The following is a 27,310-nucleotide window of genomic DNA, read 5'->3' as shown; positions in this document are numbered from 1 at the left end:
TGTTCATACATCGTTTTCTTGACTTTTTCCACATCTTCTAGTTCTTTAAGTGTCTTTAAGACATTGTTTAAAAATCTTTTTTGAGTAGATCTGGCTTGAGATCTTTCTCAGGGACAATTTCTGTGGATTTATTTTTCCCCTCTGAATAGGTCATATTTTTATCTTTCTTTGTCTGCCTTGTGATTTTTTTAAAAATGAAAACTGGGCTGGGCGCCAGTGGCTAACGCCTGTAATCCCAGCACTTTGGGAGGCCGAGGTGGGTGGATCCTGAGATCAGGAGATGGAGACCATCCTGGTTAACACGGTGAAACCCCGTCTCTACTAAAAATACAAAAAATTAGCCGGGCATGGTGTCAGGCGCCTGTAGTCCCAGCTACTCGGGAGGCAGAGTCAGGAGAATGGCGTGAACCTGGGAGGCAGAGCTTGCAGTGAACAGAGATTGCACCACTGCACTCCAGCCTGGGCAACAGAGCTAGACTCTGTCTCAAAAAAAAAAAAAAAAAAAAAAGAATAAAAGAAATGAAAACTGGGCATTTGTATCTAATCACGTGAGAACTGTGGAAATCAAATTCTCTCTCTTCCCCAAGGCTTGCTGTTTGTATTTATTCTTTTGGACTTCTTTTTTGAATTGTTGAAGGCTGTCTCTATGCTAGGCTTCAGCCCAAAGTATAAACTTAATGTCTTCTCAGGTCTTTCTGAGCCTGATTCTTTCCCTGGGCAGGTGCCATCACTTTCTCATTTTCCCTATATATGCAGTTGTTTTTGACTGTCCTGGTCTTTAATGTCTGACTCCCGAAGGAGAATAAAAGAAAAATGAAGTGGAGAAGTCCACTGGCTCTTTAAATAATACCGGGGCAGGGTGGGGGTGGGGAGAGGTGTGCAACAATCAGAGGAGGTGACTGCCTCTCTGTATCTCTGTGATTAGAAGCCACAATCAGCAATCTACGCATAGATTCCCAGTATTTGGAGGATCCTTTTTTCTCCAACCCAGCTCCCTCAAGCTGTGTACAGGGGGTTCCAGGAAGACTTGCACAGCTGCCTCCCTCAGGGCTAGGAGAGGGGTATGGGCAACTGTTCCTGTGCTAAGAGCTGAAATTGACCAAAATTAACTACAATTTACTGTATAAGCCTTTCTCTGGAAGTTGCGGGTATTCCATAGACTGCAAGTTTCAAAAATAGTTACATCAGGCCAAGTGCAGTGGCTGATGCCTGTAATCCCAACACTTTCGGAGGCTGAGGCAGGTGGATCACCTGAGGCTGTCAGGAGTTCGAGACCAGCCTTGCCAACATGATGAAACCTTGTCTGTACTAAAAGTACAAAAATTAGCTGGGCATGGTGGCACATGCCTGTAGTCCCAGCTATTCAGGAGGCTGAGACAGGAGAATTGCTTGAGCCCGGGAGGTGAAGGTAGCAGTGAGCTGAGATTGCACCACTGCACTCCAGCCTGGGCAAAAGAGCGAGACTCCATCTCAAAACAAAACAAAACAAAACAAAACAGTTAAATCAGACAAATAATACCAGTGCACTTGTCTAGGTGGGTAGACAGATTCCTGGTGCTTTCTTCTCTGCCATCTTCCCAAAATACTGTCAATCCATCTGTCGTTTGATACTTAGTTGTTTCCTGCGTGTGGAGCTATTGTGATGATAAAGCTCTCTGAAAATTCATGCAGGAGTCTGTGTGTGGACCTATGTTTTTATTTCCCTTGGGTAAATAACTAGGAATTAAGTTAATGCTTAACTTTGTAAGAATCTACCAAATAATTTGCTGAAGTAATTGTACTACTTACATGCCCGCTAGCAGTGGATGAGGATGCCGGTTGGTCCACGTCTTTGACAAAAGATGATGTTGTATTTTTAATTATAGTCATTCTGGTGAGTATAGGATATGTCATTGTGGTTTTAAATTGTATTTCTGTAGTGACCAGTACTGTTGAACATTTTTTTCATGTGCTTACTGGCTGTTCATATATCTTGTTTTTGAACTATCTTCAATTTTTTTCATCCAATTTTTACTAGGTTGTTTGTTTTATTATTATTGGATTGTAAGAGCTCTTTATATATTCTGGATACAAGCCCTTTGTCAGATATAGGTGTTGTAATTTTTTTCCCCAGTCTGCCTTTTCTTTCAATTTTAAAATAGTTTTTTTTGAAGACCAGAAGCTTCTTATTCTGTTAGTGTATTATAGTCTTTTTCTTATGTGGTTCATGAATTTCTTTATCCTGTCCAAAAGATTGCTGACATTTTTCTTCCATGTTTTTTCCTAGGGATTTTATATCTTAGCTTGTATTTTTAGGTCAGTGAAGACCCTGCTAGTCTATAAACTTTTTGAAGGTACAGGCCATACCTGATTTACCTCTGTATTTTCCACAGTGATTAGTAGTCTAATAAATATTTGTTGAATGAATAAATCAATATGACTTCAGGTAGATAATGATGATAAGATGCAGACAGATAGCTAGGCCCTAAGCTTCTGTATCCATTCCTTCTTTGCTGCTATAACCTGTGGGCTTGAGTTACTTCCATGCTTTTGATTTAGTTCATCAGTATATTCTAGTTGGGGGGAAAAATCAGTTAAAAAAAAAAAAAAAAACTCCATCAGAAAATGCATTTAAAAACTTGAAATACTATGCTATTGGATCTGTTAGGATATCTTAAAGTACCCTTATTATGTGAAACTGAAATTTCTTTTTCTCTTTTAACATAAGATATATACATACTTACGTGTGTGTGTGTGTGTATTTTATTTTCTTTAAGAGACAAGGTTTCATTATGTTGCCCAGGCTGGTCTCAAACTCCTAGGGTGAAGTGATCCTCCTTCCTCGGTCTCCCAAACTGCTGGAACTACAGACATGAGCCACCACTCCTGGCTTCATTTTACATTTTCATGCAGTGGGTGTGAATTTCTCTTGCTATGAATTCAGAAAATTTAGTGTTTGTTTTTTTTTTTAAGTCAAAATTGTAAAAATTTACCTGTGAACTGTGTGCATGAATTATAGAAACCACGGAAACATTTCCGTGTATTTTACTTCACTGAAACCCACTAACAACCTTAAGTGCAGTTTTGGGGCAGAGTTGGGGCATCTAAACAAGGACACTTTAAAGAGTGAAAGGGAAGGCTGATAACAGTTATTCTGGAGCAGTCAGCATAAAATGGGTTTTTCCTGGGCAAACCAAGACCTGTGATCACCCTAAAGTTGATGAATAGGAACAGATTAAATTTCTCTCTTCACCAGTGTTATATTTGCTTGTTTTTAGGGAAACACTTAATAGAAATGCCTCATAGGCTTTAGAAGATGTGCTGTAACAAAGATTGTAGGAAAAAATAATATGTGTATGTGTGTTTGTGTATGTGTGTATGTATGTGTTTTACAGAAAATAAAAGGAAATTTTATCTTCGCTCCTTTAGAAAAAATTGCCAATAAATTCAGTCATGGTTTTCCTTCCCTTTCACAAGTAAAAGCTGATAACAAATAAGCTTAGTCACATGTATTGGTTGCTAGCCACATTAGTTTTATTTATTTTGATGTCATTTCCTTTTTTATTTCCCACATATACCCTACACAGAAAAAAAAAAACAAAAAAAAAACTGGTGTTTTGCTACATGAAACAGGTGTAAGGGACAGATAAACAGACATGTGTCACATAAATCTTTACAGTTGGAGAATATGCAAAACCCAAGCCAGCCTTATTTCACATTTAAGAGGTGGATTTAGCATGTGAATTAGGATAAAAATCAGGAGGTAGAGACTTGTTTTTTGTTTCTGGAACATTCTTTAGGGACTTTTATTTAGTTTCCTCAACTGGGTAATTATTCTGGGCTTTCTTCCTGATTCTCCTTTAGGACAATATGGTGTGAAGTTCAGTGGAAAAATTTGAACTTTAGGCAGATAGTATTTTAGGGACTACTGTAGAAAGAGTTATCTCGAAAGTTTTCTTAGCCAAAATATATGTATGATTTGATGATACTGGTATTTCCTATATAGCTGTGGAGGGTTGGATGTAACTTGGGAATTTGGAGATAACGGTTCAAATAGTTCAACCCAGAGTTTCTCGGCCTTTCGTGTAGGTCATCCCTTGATCCTTATCATTAAGAGTGTTCATTTTTAGTATTCATGCAGCCTACAAGGCCTGGCATGGCAGAGCATGCCATTCTTCCTCTTTTTCCTCCTCCTCCTTCTTACTCCTCCAATTCAGGAAAAATGAAGAGGGATTTTTCATATATTCTTTCTATAGGCTAACTCCTTCTGTAAAAGCAGTTTGCCTATTTCTAGTTTTTGATGGTTCCTTTGTGCTTTTATGTTCATAAACCAAGCTCTGTTTGATTTGGAGTCTGTCAAGAGTATTAGAAAATTTTTATTTCATTCATAGTATATAGGCCTATGCAAATGTACCCTTTTTATGAAATACTGCCTTTCGTATCAATTATCTGTGCCTTTTACTTTCAGTCATAATTGGTAATTAAAAGAGCTAGATCAGGCTGGGCATGGTGGCTTATGCCTGTAATCCCAGCCCTTTGGGAGGCTGAGGCAGGTGGATCACCTGAGGTCAGGAGTTCAATACTAGCCTGGCCAACATGGAGAAGCCCTGCCTCTACTAAAAATACAAAAATTAGCTGGGCGTGGTGGCACGCGCCTGTAGTCCCTGCTACTCAGGAGGCTGAGACAGGAGAATCGCTTGAACCTGGGAGGCGGGGGTTGCAGTGAGCCAAGATTGCATCACTGCACTCCAGTCTGGGTGAAGGAGCTCAGTGTACCATTCGGCATCTGTGCTGAACTTTTTACTTTTTAAAGTGCACACTTGCAGCAGTACAGTAAGTGGGCCCTGGATTTGGACTGCTTATGTTAAAGCAGCTTTGATGTGGTGCTCTGGACTATTTACTAACTTGTCTAAGCCTCAGTTTCTGAAGTTATAAAATGGAATGAAATCACCTCTCTTATAGGGTAGCAAGGATGAAATGAAATGTGTGTAAAGTGCTTGATAGACAATCTCGTCATTCAACTTTTTTTTTTTTTTTTTTTTGAGATGGAGTCTCACTCTGTCACCCAGGCTGGAGTGCAGTGGTGTCATCTTGGCTCACTGCAACCTCTGCCTCCTGGGTTCAAGCAATTCTTGTGCCTCAGCCTCCTGAGTAGCTGGGATTACAGGGGCATGCCACCACGCCTGGCTAATTTTTGTATTTTTAGTAGAGACAGGGTTTCACCATGTTGGCCAGGCTGGTCTCAAACTCCTGACAGCCTCAGCTGATCCACCTGCCTCGGCCTCCCAAAGCACTGTGATTACAGGCGTGAGGCGCCGCACCTGGCCCCAGTCAACTTTTAAAAAATGTGTTGTGGCAAAATACACATAAGACAAAATTTACCATTAGTGACATTGTACAACCAACATCACTGTCTAGTTCCAGAACACTTCCGTCACCCCAAAAGGAAGGCCCATACCCGTAAAGCAGTTGTTCTCTGTTATATACTGAATTGCCTCTCCCCCAGGATTCATATATTGTATTGTCCTAACCCCTATGTGATTGTATTTGAAGATAGTACCGTTAAAAAGTAAAGTTATATGAGGACATAAGGGTGGAACCCTAATCCAGTATGACTGGTGTCCATACAAGAAGAGATACCAGGAGTGCTTGTGCACAAAGGAAAATCCACTTGAGGACATAGCAAGAAGGCAGCCTTCAGCAAACCAGAAAGAGAGGCTTCACCAGAAACCAACCCTGCTGTCACTTTGGTCTTGGATTTCCGGCCTCTAGAACTGCAGGAAAATTAATTTCTGTTGTTTAAGGCACCCAGTCTGTGATATTTTGTTATAACAACTCATGTAAAATAGTGTACTCTCCATTTCCTCCCCACCCAATCCCTGGCAACCACTTTCTGCTCTCTGTTTTTATAGATTTGCCTTTTCTGGGTATTTCATATACAGGAAATCATATAGTATGTGGCCTTTGGTGTCTAGCTTCTTTCACTTAGCCTGGTGTTTCCATCCATGTTATAGCATGTATCAGTATTTCTTTTTTATGGCTGAAAATTATTCCATTGTATGAATATACCACATTTAGTTTATTCATTCATTCATTGATGAATATTTGGGTTATTTCTGTTTTTTGGCTATATAATGCCACTATGAACATTTATGTACAAAGTTTTGTTTGAATACCTGTCTTTATTATTTCTTTGAGGTATATGTTCAGGAGGAAATAGTTGGGTCATTCTATGTTTAATTACTGAGCAGCCACCAAATTGTTTTCCATAACAGTTATACAATTTCATATTCCCACCAACAGTATACAAGGAGTATCTCTATATCCTTGCCAACATTGTTATTTTTTATTTTCAAAATTTAGCCGTCAAAAAACCTTTTAAAAAGTATATTAATTAGAGGTCTAAACTTTCTTTAGGGCAGTAGTTCTTTATCAGGATTCACATCATAATTACTAGTAGAGCTTTTAAATATATCCATGACCAGGACCCTTCTTAGACTTTCTGAAGAGAGGTCTTCAGAGGTAGAGCCCCGAACTAATACTCTTCATTAAGAACCATTGCCAAAGGTAGTGGTTCTCAGCATATGGTCTGGATATCTCTGGGGCTTCACATCCTCTCAGGGGAATCCTTGAAGTTGAAACTATTTTCTAATACTAAGACAGTAATTGCCTTTTTCATTCTCATTGTCTCAAGATTATATATACAGTATTTTCCAGTCTTCATGGCATGTGATAGTGCAACAGATTGAATGCAAATGTAGATATGAGAATCTAGCCACCTTTTGTTAAGCCAGACATTAAAGAAACTTATAAAAGTGTAAAGCAGCATCACTCCTCTTAACTAATTTTTTTGTTTTGGGAAAAAATTATGTTTCATAAAAAAATATGTTATTTGTAACACATAATGGACTTGTCATTGTTTTTGTTGTGTGTGTGTGTGTTTGAGACAGGGTCTCACTCTGTCACCTAGGCTGGAGTACAGTTATCACACATTATCACACATTATCGCAGTGCAGTGAGCACACATTATCACAGCTCACTGCAGCCTCAACCTCCCAGGCTCAATCAGTCCTCCTGCCTCAGCCTCCCAACTAGCTGGGACTAAAGGTGCATGCCACCACGCTTGGCTAATTTTTGTATTTTTTGTAGGGACGGGGTCTCACCATGTTGCCCAGGCTAGTCTCAAATCCTGGCCTCAAAAGATCCACCCGCCTTGGCCTTCCAAAGTGTTTGGATTACAGGCATGAGCCACCGTGTGTGGCCTTGTCATTATTTTTAAGTAACAGAAACATAATTTTAATTTATCAATTTTAGTAGTAAACATTGGTAAATACAACCTAGATAAACCAAATTTCTTTGAGATCTACAATAATTTGAAGTGTAAAGGGATCTTTACAACATGGTGAGACCCCCATCTATAAAAAAAGTTCTAATTAGCTGGGCTTGGTAGCACATGCTTGTGGTCCTCGCTACTCAAGAGGCTGGGGCAGGAGGATTGCTTGAGCCCAGGAGGTTGAGGCTACAGTGAGCTGTGTTTGTGCCACTGCACTCCAGCCTGGGTGATAGAGCAAGACCCTGTCTCAAAAAAATAAATAAATAAAATCAAGCAAATGCGAACTGTAGCCCAATGGAAAGGAAGGAGACAAAAAATAACTTTGATCCATTTGTTCCCTTACCATATAGTTGGTGTTAGGTTAACCTTTTGATGTATTTATTTCATTTCATCTTTATAATAACCTCCATGACATTTATATACTCACCCTCATTTTTGCATGGGGAAATTTAGTCTTACAGAAATTAAGAACTTAGTTTGTTCATAAGTGGAGGAGCCATGATTTCAGCTTAGGTCTTTAGACTACATGTTCTTAATCAGTACCATAACCTTAAAAAAGTGAGTCATCTGGACAGGACTTGAGTCCAGGAAATTGTTGATAGTTCAATGCTATAATGACTCCTCTACCTCTGTAGTATCATGCCTAAGAAAAGGGAACCTTTGAAATATTTGTAGACTTAAATAACACTCAAACAGTATGTTAAGTACATGTAACTAAAGTAAAGTACTTATATGTTGTTCTCCTTAGCAAGGACCACTAAATATGAGAGGTGTAAGAGGGATAATCTCGACACGAGTAAGTGCAGTTGACAAAATTATATAAGTAATTTTAGTGTCTTATTGAGACATAAGGATAAATATTCAGTTAGAACAGTCAGATTTGTGACCTTTTAGAATAATGTTATTTTCTAAGCCCCCATATCCAGTCAGTCAGTCCTGAAGAGTCCATTGTTGCAGGAATGAAGTGGCATTTCACTCAGGAGCCAAAGAATCATATACTGCTGTGTTTACATAGAATAGACTAGGATAATTATTTTCTTCTAGTAATGTTACAGTTAATTTAAAATTTGTTCTAGTTAGAGCAGTTCACCCACTCTAGTCCTTTTCAAAGATTTTCTTGTTGACAGAGCAAAAATATGTGACAGTTTTAAAAAACTGATGCTGTTACTGTCTACTGCCTTCTGTGAACTATTATTTCACAGAAGTATTTTTTGTTTAGTAATTGATATTCTGTTTACCTTCCTTTTCTACCCTTAATCCCATCCCAGTGCTGTTTCAAATATTCATTTGGGAAGCTGGGTGCCATAGTGTGCATGTGTAATTCCTCCTTCTTGGAAGCCTGAGGCAGGAGGGTCACTTGACCCCAGGAGTCCAGTCTGGGCAACATAGGAGACCCCATCTCTTAAAAAAAATGCAATTTGGGGATCAGCATATTTTACAGAAAATGAATTACTTATTTGACACATATTGACTAGTATATGTTGGGCACTGGATTAAGACTGAGGATGGGCTGGGCGCGGTGGCTCACACCTGTAATCCCAGCACTTTGGGAGGCCGAGGCAGGCGGATCACGAGGTCAGGAGATCAAGACCATCCTGGCTAACACCGTAAAACCCCGTCTACTGAAAATACAAAAAATTAGCCAGGCGTGGTGGTGGGCGCCTGTAGTCCTAGCTAGTCAGGAGGCTGAGGCAGGAGAACAGCGTGAACCTGGGTAGTGGAGCTTGCAGTGAGCCGAGATCGTGCCACTGCACTCCAGTCTGGGTGATAGAGCGAGACTCCGTCTCAAAAAAAAAAAAAAAACAAAGACTGAGGATGAGGATGCCATAATGAACCAAAAAAAAAAAAAATATATATATATATATATATATGTGTGTATATATATAGTCGCTCATGAAATTTTCAATATAATGGAGATGGATGTTAAATAATCACATCAATTGATGTAAATTTTTTATTTTGAAAGGTGCTGTGAACAGTAAGTAGTACATGGTGTTATTAAAGAGCATATTGGTTTTTTCACCAAACCAACAGGAAAAAAAAAAAGAGCGTATTGGGAAAATTGGCCTAGGAAGGTTGGGAGACGACTGAAATCAAAGTGGAAGCTGGGGGGAGACATGAGTTCAGTTTGTGACAAGTGGAAGGACCAAATAAGCAGATGGATATATACTTTTGGAACTTAGAGAAGAGGGCTGGTTAGAAGGTATAAATTTGTGTGTGCCAGTAAGTAGTTAACTGAAATCATTGGCCAAGGGAAATCATATAAGGAAAAGTATCGTGAGAAAAGTTAAAGGTTCTAGGGGTAACTTTGGAGGAGTGCTACTGCTTAATGAACAGCTAAAGCAGCATGCGAAAGGAGGCAGAAATAGAGGTCAGAGCAGTATTTAGAAGGAAAACTAGGAGAGTACTAGGAAAATAGTGTTAAATGTTTCAAGAGGTGAGGGTATTTCAAGGTGTATCAAATAAAATCTGGTCACTGCTTACTGTGTTTACAAGGAAGGCCCTGCATGTTCTGGTCCTTTCCACCGTCTCTTATCATTGATCCTGCTACTGGCCTACACCTGTTCTTTAAATTATTTAAACATGTCAGGCTCCTTCCTACCTTAGGACCTATGTGTTGGTGTTTGCTTTGCTAGAATGTTCTTTTCACATGTCATCTCCTCAGATGGTTAGCTAACCTTCCTCCCCCTTTAGCAGGATTATTGTCAGACTCTGTCAAACTTGGAATTTCATCATACAATTTAGATTAAATTTTGCTTGAGTCTCAAATTCAGTTCCAAAAAAAATACTAAGAACATGTTAAAGGAAATTATTTGGCACAAGTTTTTGGCAATAAAGATAAGAATTTTTAGAATTTAGAATGCACACTCCCTAAGGCATCTTGACATGACATGATTGTTGAAGTGGTGAAGGCTGCATCTCTTTTATAATCCCTTTCCACCAAGTGTATTGCATGGTAGACAGATAGGGGAAAGCTGAAAAGTGGGTATCTGGAGTCTACTCTGTTAGGCATGTAGAAATAATGAAGGCAAAATATGTCACAGTATTGACAATCCAGTGAACACCAAACAGTAGTAAAATAGATGATCATTTTCTGAATGATGAGAAAAGCACTTGGCAAAAACTTTTAAAATCCAGTTTAAAAGTTTTCTGGGAGTTCACTTAAGGTCAGTGAACTTTTACTAAACTAATAGTAAAGAAGTGATACGGAGGTTGGCGGTGGTTTGGGAAGGGTGTAGTGAAAGTTGCTGATCAGTCTTATGCTGAATAAGTTCTTCCCAAACTAAAGAATAGCAGTTCCTCTGTTCTTTCAAATTGTTAAGATTCACTGTGAAATTTCAGGGCCGGAAAGAATAAATGGCCAGGCAATCAGTGACCACTTTATATTAATCTATTTGCCATCTTGAGGGCTTCATAAAACTCCATACACGGAAGAAAGTGAACTTTGTAGAACTTTTTTTTTTTTTTTTTTTTTTTTTTTGCAATTTTGCTTTTTATTTTCCAAAGAGCCATTTTTGTAGCTATCTAGGCTGATGTGTATTGAATGTACTTTTGTTATACTAAACATTAACTCCAAGCTCATGGATTTTCCTTATATAGCTTTCCTCTCTGCATAGTTTGGCACAAGAATGATTGTTAGTGCCGAGTGTTTTCTTTTTCTCCTGGTCTCTTCTCAGAGCAATACTGGCCTTTCACCCGGTTTTGTATCTTATTTTAGAAATGGCCTTGTTCTCAGATTTTATTTAAATGTTAGTTGGTTCAGTCTTTGCTGCAAATGGCTTTCATGTCTGTGGAAGATAGGAAAAAAGAAAGAAAGAAACATAAATTAAAATAGAAGTGATTCCACATGCAGCTAGAGACAAAATTATTACAAAAGACAGTAGAGATCAATGCCAAGTTGCCCCCAACCGCTACTCCTATAAGGATTTAAAGACCAGAAAAGCTAAATAACTCGCTAAAGGTACAAAGTATTGATGAGAATGTATCATTCTCATTATTTTCATGAAGATAACATTCTAGAGAACTGTATTTTAACACATAAAACAAGCTATTCGTAATATGCCAAACTGCTTCCCCTAGTTGTCTTTGAGAAGGGGGAATATACTAAAAATTTTTCTTTCTTATTTTCTGAGTTTGCAGTGTTGTTTTGAGCATCATTGTTGTTAGTATCATGGTTAAGGCTATGAGCATTAGAGTCAGAAATGTGGATTGGAGTCTGGCTTCCACCATTTACTAAGCTATGACTTTGACTTTTGGGAAAGCTTCTTAACCTCTCTGAACTGCAGTTTCTTATTCTGGAAGATAAATGTATTAATACATACTTAGATTGAGTTAACCATGAAGGGATTAACTCTAAGGTTCTTGGCCATTTAGTGCTTGGCCCACAATGATCACTCCATAATGGTAGCCACTAGTACTACTACTACTATTGCTACTATTACTTATAATAGAACACTTGATACTGAACAGTATCTTTGGATACTGACATAGGGTGATGATTATTGAATTATTCAAACATTCATCTGCTAAAAGATTAGATGCTTTCTTACGCAATTTTTCAACATACCTTCCAGTTCATTTTATCACTCCGTTACTTTAGAGGAAGCACTGTGGTCATTAGTTCTTACTCTATCAAAATGATATTTAACTCTTGGATACCTCAATCAGAGCCTGATCCTTACTATAATTGAAATAAAAATTATTGAGCCTCTTCTGCATTTTATGCTAGAGACCTTGCCCTGCATTGCCAGGGAAAATCATTAACCACTGCAAAATTTAAAAATCCCTATTGCTGCTCATCTTGGAGCATCCTATGCTGCATAAGCATACACACAATTTCTTGTGATAAAGTACCAGAAATGTCATTTTACTTATTTAGATGTACTATACTATTGCCAGCCTACCTAGAGATGGCACAGTCACAGATTGGAAACTCAGGGCTTTGTAATTGTTGAATTTATTGTTTGGGCCAGACCTGGATTGTTTGACCCCTTTTAGGTACTGAGGGCGTCAGCGACATATATCTGAGTATTTTTCTAAATTTGTAATGTTACTGTTTGTGAAGATGTGCTTTTTAGTTTACAACTGAGGAAGCCTGTCATCATCATTAGTACTCATTCATTCAGCATGAGCACCTGTTTTATCTTAGGCACTAGAGATGCAAATATGAATAAAACATGATTCCTGTTCTGGAAAACGCCGGGGGAGAAAAATAACTTAAATAGATAGTTACATTTCAAAGTGATATGTTCCATATAATAAATATGAAAAAGTGTTATAGTAATATACGAGAGGGAGCAATAAATTTGGGGGAATGGTAAGGATTCAAAGGGGAAGTGACAGTTGAGCCAAGTCTTGAAGGATGAATGGGAATTTTCTATTTGGAGCGTAGAGGAGCAGGGGAGGAGACAATACAGGGTAGGGAAGAGTCTATGCAAAAACCCAAGGGCGTGCATGGGACATGCTAGGAAAGGAGGTCTTCAGAGTGGCTGGAGAAAAGGATGTGTGGGAAAGAACTGAGTTGAAATTAGGAGTTAGAATTTTATTCTTTGGTACTAAGGAATCATTGAAGATTTTAAAATTAGGGCTGACATCAGATTTGAGTTTGGAAACCTGTAGTTTGGGACTGGAGGAAGACAGGTGCCAGACACCAGTTAAAAAGCTGTTATTTTCTAAGCAGTAGACAAAGGTTTACACTGACAATAGCTGTGGAGATAGAGAAAAGCTGCAAGATTTCAGAGTTTTCCAAGGTGTGAACAACTAAATTTTGTGATCAAAATGATAAGGCCATGTAATAAGCTGGGGAATGTGGGATCTGTCTTGGTTGAGTAGGTGGATTAACTGAGATTAACAGAGCTGGAGGAAATGTAAAAAGAAAGGCAGGATTGTTCATTTTGTCTTTTGTTTGTTTTGGGGAACAGGGTCAAAATTTTCATTCTGCACAAGGTAGGTTTAGTCTTTTTCAAAACATTCTAGTAGGCAAGTCTGTAGCTGAATCTTGGAAGAAAGGCAACCATAGTAATATTTTTGAGTTCCTACTGTTTATTTTTTCAATAAAAACTAAGGTTCTCAGGTTAGCAGATCATGGTCTTAGGAAGGTAGCTGTAGAACCAAAATATAAATTCCTAAGCTTCTACCAATTGGGTCTTACTGAAATGGCAATTGAGAGAGAAATAAATCTCTTGGTTTTCACCATACTTACTTTATGTTTCCTTTCCCAGAGTATCTTTCCTAAAAAAAAAAAAAAAAAGAAAAAAGAAAAAACGTATATATATACAAAATCCATCTATTTTCTACACTAAGTTTTCTGATCTTAATATTATTTGGCTAAATGACAGATTAGGTGTGCTCAGGATCAAGGATCATAGCTAAGGAGCCTCAAACAGCTTGCTTTGTTCTAACAAAACCTTAACATTTAAAGATTAAGTCCTCAAGAAATATTTATTACTTCATACGTGCTTGATCTAATCTCAGCTGTTACTTGGTTTGAATGTGAGGGAAACAATAAGTATTAAAGAATGATGGATGTAGTGTCCACTTCACTATAGGAGTTTAAGAATAAGGGATTTTTCTCCCCATTTGGATGGTTGAGCTATAGTCCTTTGGAATCAAGGGAATAAAGTAGTTCCTCAAAATCTCTCACCTCCACATTTCAGGGGTCATTCACCATTGATTGAAAGATGGGTGGTCGTGAAGGACTTGAGTGGGCTTTGAACAAGGTGGACTGCTGTATGTATCTGACGTTCTTTTTTCATGTGTTTAAAAAATAAATGAACACACCTTATCTACATGAAATTCTAGTTTTCGCTGTTATTATCTAGATTTTCTGTGTGGTTTCTTGGCCTGTGGTGTTTTTTTCTTTGTTCTTGATTGCTGTGACATGCAGTTGCCTGCTGTTTAAGGCAGCTGCAGTAGAGTGCACCCAGAAGTGGTTATGTTTCTATATTTAGTAAAACCATAGGATTTGTGAAGCAGTTGCAGATTCCTTCAGGATAAAATGGTTTCTATAAATGTAACTTTTTTTCTTTTTTCTTTTTTGTTTGTTTGTTTGTTTGTTTATTGAGACAGGATCTCACTCTTGCCCAGGCCAGAATGCAGTGGCATGAACATGGCTCACTGTGGCCTCGACCTCCTGGACTCTAACGATCCTCCTGCCTCAGCCTCCCAAGTAGCTGGACCTATAGGCACAGGCCATCACACCCAGCTATTTTAAAAGATTTCTTGTAGAGATAAATTTTCACCATGTTTCCCAGGCTGGTCTTGAACTCCTAAGTTTAAGCAGTCCTCCCAGGAAGTGCTAGGATTACAGACCTGAGCCACTGTGCCCAGCCTCAATGTAACATTTTTAATGAAACTATTATTATCACCTATTAGAGAAATATATAGCAGCAAATATGTGTCAGTCTGTGGACAAGACAGAGGCACACAAAACTTTTTTTAATTTCCGTAAGAGCTCACTGAATATTTTAAATACTTAAAATTAATCATGTGAATTCTATTTTTATTCTCTTAATCTTGAATTGCAGAGCTTTTACTCAAGTGTTTACCTTTGGTCCGACCTTCCGAGCTGAAAATTCTCAGAGCCGGAGGCACCTGGCAGAGTTTTATATGATAGAAGCAGAGATTTCTTTTGTTGACAGCCTTCAAGATCTCATGCAGGTAGGTACACAAGTTTTAAAATACCAGGTATCTGTGACATTAAAACGTTTCTGTATATATTTTTACCTCAGACATGTATGTGTTACAGGTACTCATAAAGTGAAAAGAAGGGGGGATAACTACTTAATAAACGTTTATTGAATGCCTTTACTGTAATAGTTTAAAATACAAGAGTCAGACAGATTTAAGTTTATATCCCAGTTCTGCCATTAGCTTTGCTATGAAGTTCCTTGACCTTCATGATCTTTAGGTTCCTCAACTCTAAAATGAGAATAATTGTGCTTACTCCTAAGGTTATGTGAGGGGTAAATTAAATTGTATATATAATATAATGCACATAGCATGGGGTCTGGAACACAAGCAGGTTCACTAAATAGTAGCTCTGATTTGCTAGGAAAATCAAACATCTTTATAATTATATAAATGTCTGTAATACTTACATAAACCCCTATGTAGCTATATTAGAAAGCATCCACAGGAGCTATCAGCTCAGTTGAGCAGGGGACAAGGCTGGAGAGATGGTCATGGTCAGGCAACAGATCATGAAAGACCTTGTATTTCAATGCCATAGTAAGGAGTTTGAACTTTACCCAAAATTTAAGGAGCAAGAGTTCTAAATTGGAAAATGAAGGTCAGAGCTATATTTTAGACACATCTTTTTAGCAGCAATATGAACAATGATTTAGAGGTAGATAAAAGTAGAGAGGCCTTGTTAGGAGGCTGTAGACATAATCCAGACAGTGCACACAAGTGGAATTGAATGGACCAAGATTTGATGCTTAACCACTCACGTGCTATGTGACTAACTTAGACAAGGGACTTAATCTCTCTAGGCCTCAGTGTCTTCATCAAAATTCCAATACATAGGAATAAAAATTCCTACTTTATAGGCTACTTGAGAAGATCAGGTAGATAAAATATATATATGTGTGTGTGTGTGTGTGTGTGTGTGTTTGTGTGTGTGTGTATATGAAGTACTTAGCATAATTATGGCACTTAGTAAATACCCAGGAATTGTTAACTGTTAAATTATGAATTGTCTATTCAGAAGCATTGTGGTTACTATCTTAGTTTGGATTTGTAATTATGGGATGTTTATTTTACTGATTTTCATCAACTGTCCTTTCTGTTCATTTATATGTCTTTCTACTGTTACCCAGTAAATGACCTGTTTCCACTTAAAACATTAAATACCATATATATCACAAATAGAACAGACTATTTTATTACCCTGTCTTGAGTTGGATTTCCTAGTAAACAAAACTCTCTAAGGCAGAGATGTGTGGGCAGGGGCATTATTAGGGAGTGCTCTTGAGAAAAGCATTCATAAGGAAAGGAAGAAAGTCACATTGAACAGTGGGAAGCGTGAACTGTGATCCATTTGCAAACAGAGGCCTTAGCTTCTTCTGTGAAGAACTTTGGAACTGGAATGATCCTAAACCAGATGGGAACAGTTGTCCCATCTGAAAGCAAGGCAGTAGCTCTTTGTGCCTTCCCATATCAACCAATCATTGGATGTGATTAGCCACTGGAAGGGGCATAACCTTGAGTAAGGCAGCACCTCTGGGTCTCAGTAGTTCCTGATGAAGCACTCAACTATAAACCATCAGCAGTTAATAATATTCCTGGATTCCTATATAGGGCACTTGGCCCTGAAGGGGCATTCTGGCCACACAATATAGCATTTCATTTCCATACTCCCTTTATACTTCCCACTGAGCATTTTGGATCAGTCCCCATGGGACATTTTTGGTTATCCCTATTAGGGAATGGGCAGGGAAGGGGGAGAGCGGTCACTACTAGCATGTAGTTGGTAAAGGCAGAAGTGCTGTTCAGCAACCTAAAGTGCACAGCCACCTTCTCCCCAGTAATTAGCTGGCCCAAAGTATCAGTAGTGCTGCTGTTGAACAACCATATTCTGGACTGTAGGGATTCAGGATCTGAGCTTCAGAAGGAGTCAGTGGCATTCCTTAAGTAGCTTTCACTTGAGCCCATCCCCTAATTCTTTATTAATCTTTGTTCTACAATTATATTTTACCATATGACAGGGTTGCAAGATATCATTTATTTTTCTCAGTTATATTAGTAAAAACATTGAGGAATAGATAAGTTAAGCTACATACCTTTTTAGTAAGTGTGAGCAGAATTCAGTTACATATTTTTACCTTTGCATTCAGTCAGCAGTGCCATGAAATTATTTTATTCTGCTCTAAACCGGAGCATTTCAACCTAAACTTAGGGTTTAAAATTAGTCATTTCATTATTTCATTTTCTTTTCTTTTCTTTTCTTTTTTTTTTTTTTTTTTGAGACAGGGTCTCACTCTTGTCTCCCAGGGTGGAGTGTGGTGATGCAGTCTTAGCTCACTGCAGCCTCCTGAGTAACTGGGTCTGTAGGCACACACCACATGCCCAGCTAATTTTTTGGTAGAAACGGGGTTGCCCAGGTTGGTCTTCAACTCCTGAGCTCAAGCCATCCGCCTGCCTCACTCTCCCAAAGTGCTGGGATTACAGGCATGAGCCAGCATGCCCAGCCTCATTTTCTCTTTTTCTTCCATTTCTTGACTTTGTTTTTATCTGTAGATGCCCTGACTGATGAATTTTTAGGCTAGTTTCTTAAGCTTTGGTGATTAATGTCCAGGAATACTTTGAACCAGAAGAACACACAGTCATTTTATTCAGAGCATTACCTTGTACTACCTTTGCTGGTGTTATCTCAGATATATTCCAAAATAAGTCAGGAACTGATTAAAAAGGGTTGGACTACCCCAGAGAGATCAGTTATCCCAGGAGAACAGTTACTTGTCCAGTGGCTTTAGATGGGGTGGGCCTGGGCAAGGAGGTAGCTTCAGTGACATTACTCCCTGAGAGTTGCATAATAGGTGTCTGAAGCAGTTTTGATTTATCCATTCACCAGTTGAAGGACATTTAGTTTATTCTGTTTTTGAATGTAATGAACAAAGTTGCCGTAAATATTTATGTGCAGGTTTTATATGAATGTAAAGTTTCATTTCTGTTTTTTTGTTTTTTGAGGCAGGGTCTCACTCTGTCACCTAGGCTGGAGTGCAGTGGTGCAATCATAGCTCACTTCAGCCATGAACTCCTGGGGCTCAAGTGATCCTCCTACCTCAGCCTCCCAAGAAGCTAGGACTACAGGTACTATTTTTTAAATTTTTTGTAGAGACAGGATCTCACTATGTTACCCAGGCTGGTCTCAAACTTCTGGGCCCAAGTGATCCTCCTGCCTCTCAGCCTCCTAAAGTGTTGGGATTACACGTGTGAGCCACAGCCACCCAGACTCATTTCTCTTGGGTAAATTCCTGGGAGTGGGATTACTAGGTCAGTGTTTGATGTGATGTTTTATAGTCTTCATTATACAGATCTTGGTTAAATTTACTCCTAAGTGGAGTTATCTTTTGGTATCCAGAAGGGATTGGTTTCCGGACCCTCCCCACTGCCCGCCATTATGGATACCAAAGTCCATGGTTACTTTTATGTTCCTTATATAAATTACAAAATTTCTTTCATTTTATAGGGAAGAAGTCTGTTTTCCAAAATGACTGTTCCATTTTGCATTCCTACCAGCAATGTATGGAAGTTTACTTGTTCTAGTTCTTCATTAGTACCAAGTACTGTCAGGCATATGTGGTGGTTTTAAGCCATTCTAAGAGCTGCGTATTAGTATCTCATTGTGGTTTTAATTTGCATTTCCCTAATACTTATTGATGTTGAGCATCTTTTCATGTACTTACTGGCCATCTGTATGTCATCTCCTGTGAGATGAATTTTTATTGCCCATTTTCCATATGGCTTGCTTGTTTTTTTCACTGTTGAGTTTAGAGAGTTCTTTATATATTCTAGCTACTAGTTCCTTGTTGGATGTGTGGTTTCTGACTGTGTTCTCCTAATAAGTAGCTTGACTTTTCATCCCCTTAATTTTGATGACATCTAGTTTATCATTTTTTCTTTCATGGATTATGCTTTTTGTTGTCAAGTCTAAGAACTCTTTACCTTGCCCTAGATCTCAAGGATTTTATGATGTTTTATAGCTTTAGCTTTACATTTTTCATGTAAGTCTATGATCCATCTTGAGTTAATTTTTGTGTAATGTGAGACAGAAGTTCTTGTCCCTTCCTTTCCTTTCCTCTCTTCTATTTCCCCTTTCCTTTCTACCTCTGGATAACTTCTTGCTCCAGCACCATTTGTTGAAAAGGCTGTTAGCTAAACTTCATCTATTGAATTGCTTTTGGGTCTTTGTCAAAAATCAGTTGGTCATATACATATGGATCTATTTCTGAATCCTCTATTCTGTTCCGTATTCTACTTAATATTTTAACACTTCAAGTAAAACAACAGTCTTACTACTATGTATTTCCCTTTACCTTCACCCCCTTATGTTATAGTTGCCATATGCATTACAAGTTCTATGTATTAATTTCCTATTGCTGCTATAACACATCACCACAAACCTGGTGGGTTAAAACAACTCGAATTTATTATTGTATACTTCTGGAGGTGAGAAGTCCAAAGTGGATTTTACTGGTCTAAAATCCAACACCGCGAAAAGGTGTCAGCAGAGTTGCATTCCCTCTTGGAGGCTTCAGGAGAGAATTAGGTCCCTTGCCTCTTACATTTTCTAGAGACTGCCTGCATTCTTTGGCTCACAGACCTTAAAAACCAGCAAGGTATCATCTTCAAATCTTTCTCTCACCACCCTCATGCCTCCCTCTTTCACGTAAAGGATCCTTGTGATTACATTAGTCCCATCCGTGTAATCTAGAATAATCTCATCATTTAAAGATTCTTAATCACACATACAAAGTTTTTTTTACCAGGTAGGCTAACACACTCACTGGTTCTGGGATTGGAGCATGGACAGCTTTGGCAGAGGGATAAATATTATTCTGCCAATCACAATTCACATACCTTGAAAATCTCTGGTGATGTTTGAATTTTTGCTCTCAGTCACCATACATATTTTAAATAATTTCAGAAGAGAAAAAAACATCTGTTGTATTTACCTACATTTGGTAGTAATAGTAAATTACTGTTTCTGTTGTTGTTCTTTCATTACTCAAGTTCCAGATTTCCTTCTGGGGTCACTTTCCTTCAGCCTAAAGAATTTCCTTTAACATTTAAAAGCATTTCTGCTGGCAGTCAGTTCTTAGTTTTTCTTCATTTGAGAATTTTTTAATTTTACTGTCATTTCTGAAAGATGCTTCCACAGGATATACAATTTTGGCTTGACAGTTCTTTTCTTTCAGCACTTTAAATATAGTCTGCTATCTTTTGACTTCTGTAGTGTTTGAGAATAAATCCAGTCTTGAATTGTTTTTTTTCCAATGTAAAGGGTCATTTTTCTCGGTTTCTTTCAAGATTTTTTTCTTTGTCTTTGGTTTTCAGCACATGGATTATGATATGTCTAGGTATAATTTTCTTTGAGTTTATCCTGTTTGTGATTTAGTGAGCTCCTTGAATATGTCTTTAGCCAACTTGGGGGAGTTTTCAGCCATTATTTCTTCACGTATTTTTTTCTGTGCCCTTTTTTGTCTTTTCTGCCTCTGGTACTCCAGTAACACGAATGTAAAACCTTTTGATATTGTCCCATGGTGCTGTCGTGCTCTGCTTATTATTAACAAGTCTCTCTCTCTCTCTCTCTCTCTCTCTCTCTCTTTCTTTCTTTCTTTCTTTCTTTTTTTAGACAGAGTCTCACTCTGTTGCCCAGGCTGGAGTGTAGTGGCACGATCTCAGCTCACTGTACCTTCCACCTCCCGGGTTTAAGCATTTCTTCTGCCTCAGCCTCCTGAGTAGCTGGGATTACAGGCACCTGCCACCACACCCGACTAATTTTTTACTGTTATCAGAGACAGGGTTTCACCATTTTGGCCGGGCTGGTCTCGAACTCCTGACCTCAAGTGATCCGCCCACCTCAGACTCCCAAAGTGCTGGGATTCTTTCTGTAATTCAGAATTGGGGGCATTTCAACTGAACTGTCTTCAAACTTATTAATTGTTTCCTCTTTTATCTTCATTGTGATAATGAGCCCATCCTGTGAAATTTTTATTTCACATATTTTCCAATTCTAAAATTTTTATTTATTTATTTTTAGTTTCTTTTTCTCCACTGAGAAGTTCTTTCTCTTTAAGAATGTTTCCCTTTACCTGTGGAAGATGTTTATAATACCTGCATTAAACTGTCAGATAATTCCAATATTTGAGTCTTCTATGTGTATGTATCTGTTGATTATTTTTTCTCATGAGAATTCATAAGATTTTCCTGGTTCTTTGTATGTCCAGTAATTTTTAAGTATATCCTGGATGTTTTTAATGTTATGTTCTGACACTCTGGGTTCTGTTAAAATCCTTTGGAAATGGAATTATTTTTATTGTTGTTTTTACCAGTTATTAAACTGGTTAGACTCAGACTGTAAGTTTTATTTTACTTTCTATTGGCATTGGTCTCCATGTCAGTTAAGTTTTCAAAGCCTCTGCTATGCTATTTGAGTCTTTCTGATGCGTGTGCTACTCATAGTCTGGAAATTGCCAGTGATTTATATTGTAGTTCATTGTCAGAAGCATTCACTGTGCTTCTTTGGGTCTGTTTCACATATACATTGCTTGGAGGTGAGCCCTGGCCTTATATTACTTCATACACAATTAGAGGGTCACCTTCTCCTGTTCTTCAGAATTTCCTTCACACTGTCTGGCCCCCCATTTTGGTTTCTCTGGCCAGAAAGATTTCTCCCAGGTCTTAGTTGCCACCATGTTATTCATTTCCAGGTGACTGTGGCCACCATTGGATCTAATTGGCAAGAGAAAATATTAAAAAAAATAATAATAGGCTGGGTGCAGTGGCTCACGCCTGTAATCCCAGCACTTTGGGAGGCCAAGGCGGGCAGATCACCTGAGGTCAGGAGTTCGAGACCAATCTGGCCAACATGGTGAAACCCTGTCTCTACTAAAAATACAAAAATTAGCTGGGCATGGTGACACGCGCCTGTAATCCCGGCTACTCAGGAGGCTGAGGCATGAGAATCGCTTGAACCTGGGAGGCGGAGATTGCAGTGAGCTGAGATCGTGCCACTACACTCCAGCCTGGGCGACAAGAGCAAGACTCCGTCTCAAAAAATAGTAGTAATAATAATAGAGATTACCTACATCCACGCTCTTCAAAACAGCAGTCTCCCTTTCCCAGTTCCTCTGTTGGAGAAGTAGGTCTTCTCTTGGTGTTTTAGGTGCTTGTGCCACTGTCACCGTGACAGTGCCACTCCACAACTGGGGCTACATTTTGGCTAGGAAAAGAAGAGAGAAAAGAGTGGGAGACAAAACAACCAAGGATTTTCCTAAAAACACTGTTCTACAGGGACTTTACCAGACTAGTAGTAGGAGCTTTCTTCTAGAAGTTTTGCTTCCTATGCCTACTAAACAGATCAACAACGTTTTATCCCCAAATCGAAACCAGGAGACAAAGGAGGTAAAAATGGAACTAAAATTCATCTCCATTTCAAATTATTAATCAAGTTGACTAGTTCCCAGTCCACCTATCATTGTTTATTTTTCTGAGTCCTTAGGTAGTTGCTCTTTGTATTCTGACCAGAGTTTTTTTTTTTTTTTTTTTACTTTAAGTTCTGGGATACATGTGCAGAACGTGCACGTTTGTTACATAGGTATACATGTGCCATGGTGGTTTGCTGCACCTATCAACCCATCATCTAGGTTTTAAGCCCCACATGCATTAGGTATTTGTCCTAATGCTCTCCCTCCCCTTGTCCCCCATCCCCCAATAGGCCCCAGTATATGATGTTCCCCTCCCTGTGTCCATGTGTTCTCATTGTTCAACTCCCACTTGTGAGTGAAAACACGCAGTGTTTGGTTTTCTGTTCCTTTGTTAGTTTGCCTAGAATGATGGCTTCCAGCTTCATCCATGTCCCTGCAAAGGACACGAACCCATTCTTTTTATGGCTGCATAGTATTCCATTGTGCATACAGTATCCAGTCTATCACAGTATCCAGTCTGTCACTGATGGGCATTTGGTTTGGTTCCAAGTCTTTGCTATTGTAAATAGTACTGCAATAAACATGTGTGCATGTGTCTTTATAAAGCAGAATGATTTAAAATCCTTTGGGTACATACCCCGTAATGAGATTGCTGGGTCAAATGCTTTTCTGGTTCTAGATTCTTGAGAAATTGCCACACTGTCTTCGCGGTGGTTGAACTAATTTACACTCCCACCAACAGTGTAAAAGCATTCCTGTTTCTCCACAGCCTTGCTAGCATCTGTTGTTTCCTGACTTCTTAATAATTGCCATTTTAACTGATATAAGATGGTATCTCATTGTGGTTTTTATTTGCATTTCTCTAATGACCAGTGATGATGACCTTTTTTTCGTATGTTTGTTGGCTGCATGAATTTTTAAGAAGTGTCTGTTCATATCCTTCACCCACTTTTTGATGAGGTTGTTTCTTTTTTTCTTGTACATTTGTTTAAGTTCCTTGTAGATTCTGGAACTAGCCCTTTGTCAGATGGGTAGATTGCAAAAATTTTCTCCCATTCTGTAGGTTGCCTCTTTACTCTGATGATAGTTTCTTTTGCTGTGAGAAGCTCTTTAGTTTAATTAGATTCCATTTGTCAATTTTGGCTTTTGTTGCAGTTGCTTTTGATGTTTTAGTCATGAAGTCTTTGCCTGTGCCTATGTCCTGAATGGTATTGCCTAGGTTTTTTTCTAGGGTTTTTCTGGTTTTGGGTTTTACATTTAGGTCTTTAATCCATCTTGAGTTAGTTTTTATATAAGGTGTAAGGAAGGGGTCCAGTTTGTTTTCTGCATATGACCAGCCAATTTTCCCAGCACCATTTATTAAATAGAGAATCCTTTCCCCATTTCTTGTTTTTGTCAGGTTTGTCAAAAATCAAATGGTTGTAGATGTGTGGTGTTATTTCTGAGGTCTCTGTTCTGTTCCATGGGTCCACATATCTGTTTTGGTAACAATACCACGTTGTTTTGATTACTGTAGCCTTGTAGTATAGTTTGAAATCAGGTAGTGTGATGCCTGCAGCTTTGTTCTTTTTGCTTAGGATTATCTTGGCTACACGGGCTCTCTTTTGGTTCCATAGGAAATTTAAAGTAGTTTTTTCTAATTCTGAAGAAAGTCAGTGGTAGCTTGATGGGAATAGCGTTGAATCTATAAATTACTTTGGGCAGCATGGCCATTTTCACGATATTGATTCTTCCTGTCTATGAGCATGGAATTTTTTTTTCCGTTTGTTTGTTTGTGTCCTCTCTTATTTCCTTGAGCAGTGGTTTGTAGTTTTCCTTGAAGAGGTCCTTCACATCCCTTGTAAGTTGTACTCTTAGGTATTTTATTCTCTTTGTAGCAGTTGTGAATGGGAGTTCACTCATGATTTGGCTCTCTGCTTGTCTATTATTGGTGTATAGGAAAGCTTGTGATTTTTGCACATTGATTTTGTATCCTGAGACTTTGCTGAAGTTGCTTATCAGCTTAAGGAGTTTTTGGGCTGAGACGATGTGGTTTTCTAAATATACAATCATGTCATCTGTAAACAGAGACAATTTGACTTCCTCTCTTCCTATTTGAATACCCTTTATTTATTTCTTTTGCCTGATTGCCCTGGCGAGAACTTCCAACACTGTGTTGAATAGGAGTGGTGAGAGAGGGCATCCTTGTCTTGTGCCAGTTTTCAAATGGAATGCTTCCAGCTTTTGCCCATTCAGTATGATACTGGCTGTGGGTTTGTCATAAATAGCTCTTATTATTTTGAGATATGTTCCATCAATACCTAATTTATTGAGAGTTTTTAGCATGAAGGGCTGTTGAATTTTGTCAAAGGCCTTTTCTGCATCTATTGAGGTAATCGTGGTTTTTGTCATTGGTTCTGTTTATGTGATGGATTAAGTTTATTGATTTGTGTATGTTGAACCCGCCATGCATCCCGGGGATGAAGCTGACTTGATCGTGGTGGATAAGCTTTTTGATGTGCTGCTGGATTTGGTTTGCCAGTATTATATTAAGGATTTTCGTATTGATGTTCATCAGGGATACTGGCCTGAAATTTTCTTTTTTTGTTGTGTCTCTGCCAGGTTTTGGTATCAGGATGATGCTGGCTTCATAAAATGAGTTACGGGACTGCCTCTTTTTCTGTTATTTGGAATAGTTTTAGAAGGAATGGTTCTAGCTCCTCTTTGTACCTCTGGTAGAATTTGGCTGTGAATCTGTCTGGTCCTGGGCTTTTTTGGTTGGTAGGCTATTGATTACTGTCTCAACTTCAGAACTTGTTATTGGTCTACTCAGGGATTGGACTTCTTCCTGGTTTAGTCTTGAGAGGGTGTATGTGTCCAGGAATTTATCCATTTCTTCTAGATTTTGTCGTTTATTTGCGTAGAGGTGTTTATACTTTTCTCTGATGGTAGTTTGTATTTCTATGGGAACTGTGGTGATATCCCCTTTATCATTTTTTATTGTGTCTATTTGATTCTTCTCTCTTTTCTTCTTTATTAGTCTAGCTAGCGGCCTATTTGTTAATCTTTTCAAAAAACGAGCTCCTGGATTCATTGATTTTTTTCAAGGGTTTCTTGTGTCTCTATCTCCTTCAGTTCTGCTCTGATCTTAGTTTTTTCTTGTCTTCTGCTAGCTTTTGAATTTGTTTGCTCTTGCTTCTCTAGTTCTTTTAATTGTGATGTTAGGGTGTCAATTTGAGATCTTTCCTGCTTTCTGATGTGGGCATTTAGTGCTATAAACTTCCCTCTTAATACTGCTTTAGCTGTGTCTGACCATATTTTTAAGTTATAGTTGTTTAGAGAGATAGGTTGTAGTCAATTTATTTCATCTTGGCCAGCTAGAGAAATAAAGTGGTTTAATTATTAATATTTCTACTTTTGACTCTCAAAAGTGTCCCAGCTTGGATAGTTCATTACATAATTACACACAGTTTTCTGACTAATTTCGTGAGTCTTAATGTTGATCTTCATGAAACTAATAATAAATTGACACTTAAGAAGAATATTCATGTTTTGGTGTCATGATTTGCTACTCCAGTTCTTATTTATTTGGTACTCTGCTGGTGGTACTCAGGGTATATACTGTTCTTGAATGATTTAGTTAATTGTGATAATACACTTTTTTCCTGAAGACTAGAAAAAAGTGTGCTCTCCCCAAAAGTAATCTGCGTCTCTTAATTTTCTTCCTTTTATAAATTAATTTCCTTGGAAATTAGCATCTTTATGCAGAGTGGTCTCTTAAATATTAAATCAGAATGTTCTAACAGAATATTTTCCCCTTATGAGCTATAAGCAATTAAGTATTGCTGTTATAGTACAATTAATTAACATTTTTAAGACATCTGAGTTATGCTAACCCTTCTGTTAGGTTTCTGGGTTTTTTTCAACTTATTTGTGGAGTATATTGTGAATGTCAAGATTAGGGCAGCCAGTGATTTTCTTATTCTGCTGGAAATGTACTTCTCAGGAAAGACAATGATTTAACAACCCCAGTGGTCAAAGTCTTCATCTTACAGATGGGTGTACTGTGTCCCTCAACAGTGCAGGCATGTCATCTAATCCACCTGGTCTTTATTCCTCCCAATGTGTATTAGCTTTGTTTAACTGATTGAGGCATATGAGCCTGTATAAATCATTATTTTACTTAGTAATTTATTTATCTCACTGCTGAATTGAAGGTGATACAGTCTCAAGGTGAAGGATCTTTAGCTTCCTGTTGTTCTCCTTTCATCAAGTTATTCCTTACCCCTATACCCCTCTCACCCTCCCCATTGGATTCATTTGGTTTTCTTTATTTTCCTTTCTTTTCCTCCAATAGTTTAGAATCTATACATTCTGTTTTTATTATTTTAATGGTTTACCTTATATTTTTTACATGAAATAAAAAGTTAGGCCAGGTGTGGTGGCTCATGCCAGTAATCCTGGCACTTTGGGAGGCTGAGGCAGGTGGATCACTTGAGGCCAGGAGTTCGAGACCAGCCTGGCCAACATGGTGAAATCCTGTCTCCACAAAAAAATTACAAACATTACCTGGGTGTGGTGCTACACCCCTGTAATCCCAGCTACTCAGGAGGCTGAGGTAGGAGAATTGCTTGAACCTGGGAGACGGTGGCTGCAGTGGGCTGAGATGGCACCACTGCACTCCATTCTGGGCGACAGAGCAAGACTCTGTCTCAGAAAAAAAAAAAAAAAAAAGAAAGTTAAACATTTCTCCCCTTTTTAGGATACAAGATCCTTAGAAAGTTTACTTTAATTCTGCTTATTCCCTTCAGATTTATCTTTACTATTATCTAGTCTTTTGATTCTTTTTTCCCACCCCCCAAATTAG

The 27,310-nt window shown here is 38.3% G+C and overlaps 1 protein-coding gene across 6 annotated transcripts in view; it reads left to right on the top strand.

The window, feature by feature from the left end:
* NARS2 (asparaginyl-tRNA synthetase 2, mitochondrial) overlaps positions 1-27,310 on the top strand; it is a 147,102-nt gene that overhangs the window by 72,227 nt on the left and 47,565 nt on the right. For all 6 annotated transcript variants that reach the window (XM_054524864.2, XM_024255810.3, XM_024255811.3 and 3 more), the window contains one exon: positions 14,839-14,971. In XM_054524864.2, the coding sequence (XP_054380839.1) occupies positions 14,839-14,971 (133 nt within the window). The remainder of the gene's footprint in view (positions 1-14,838; positions 14,972-27,310) is intronic.

This window comes from Pongo abelii, chromosome 9 (genome assembly GCF_028885655.2).
Source record: "Pongo abelii isolate AG06213 chromosome 9, NHGRI_mPonAbe1-v2.0_pri, whole genome shotgun sequence".
In the NCBI taxonomy this organism is placed as follows: domain Eukaryota; kingdom Metazoa; phylum Chordata; class Mammalia; order Primates; family Hominidae; genus Pongo; species Pongo abelii.
Note: the sequence above shows the minus strand (reverse complement) of the source record. Positions and strands in the feature narration are given on the sequence as shown.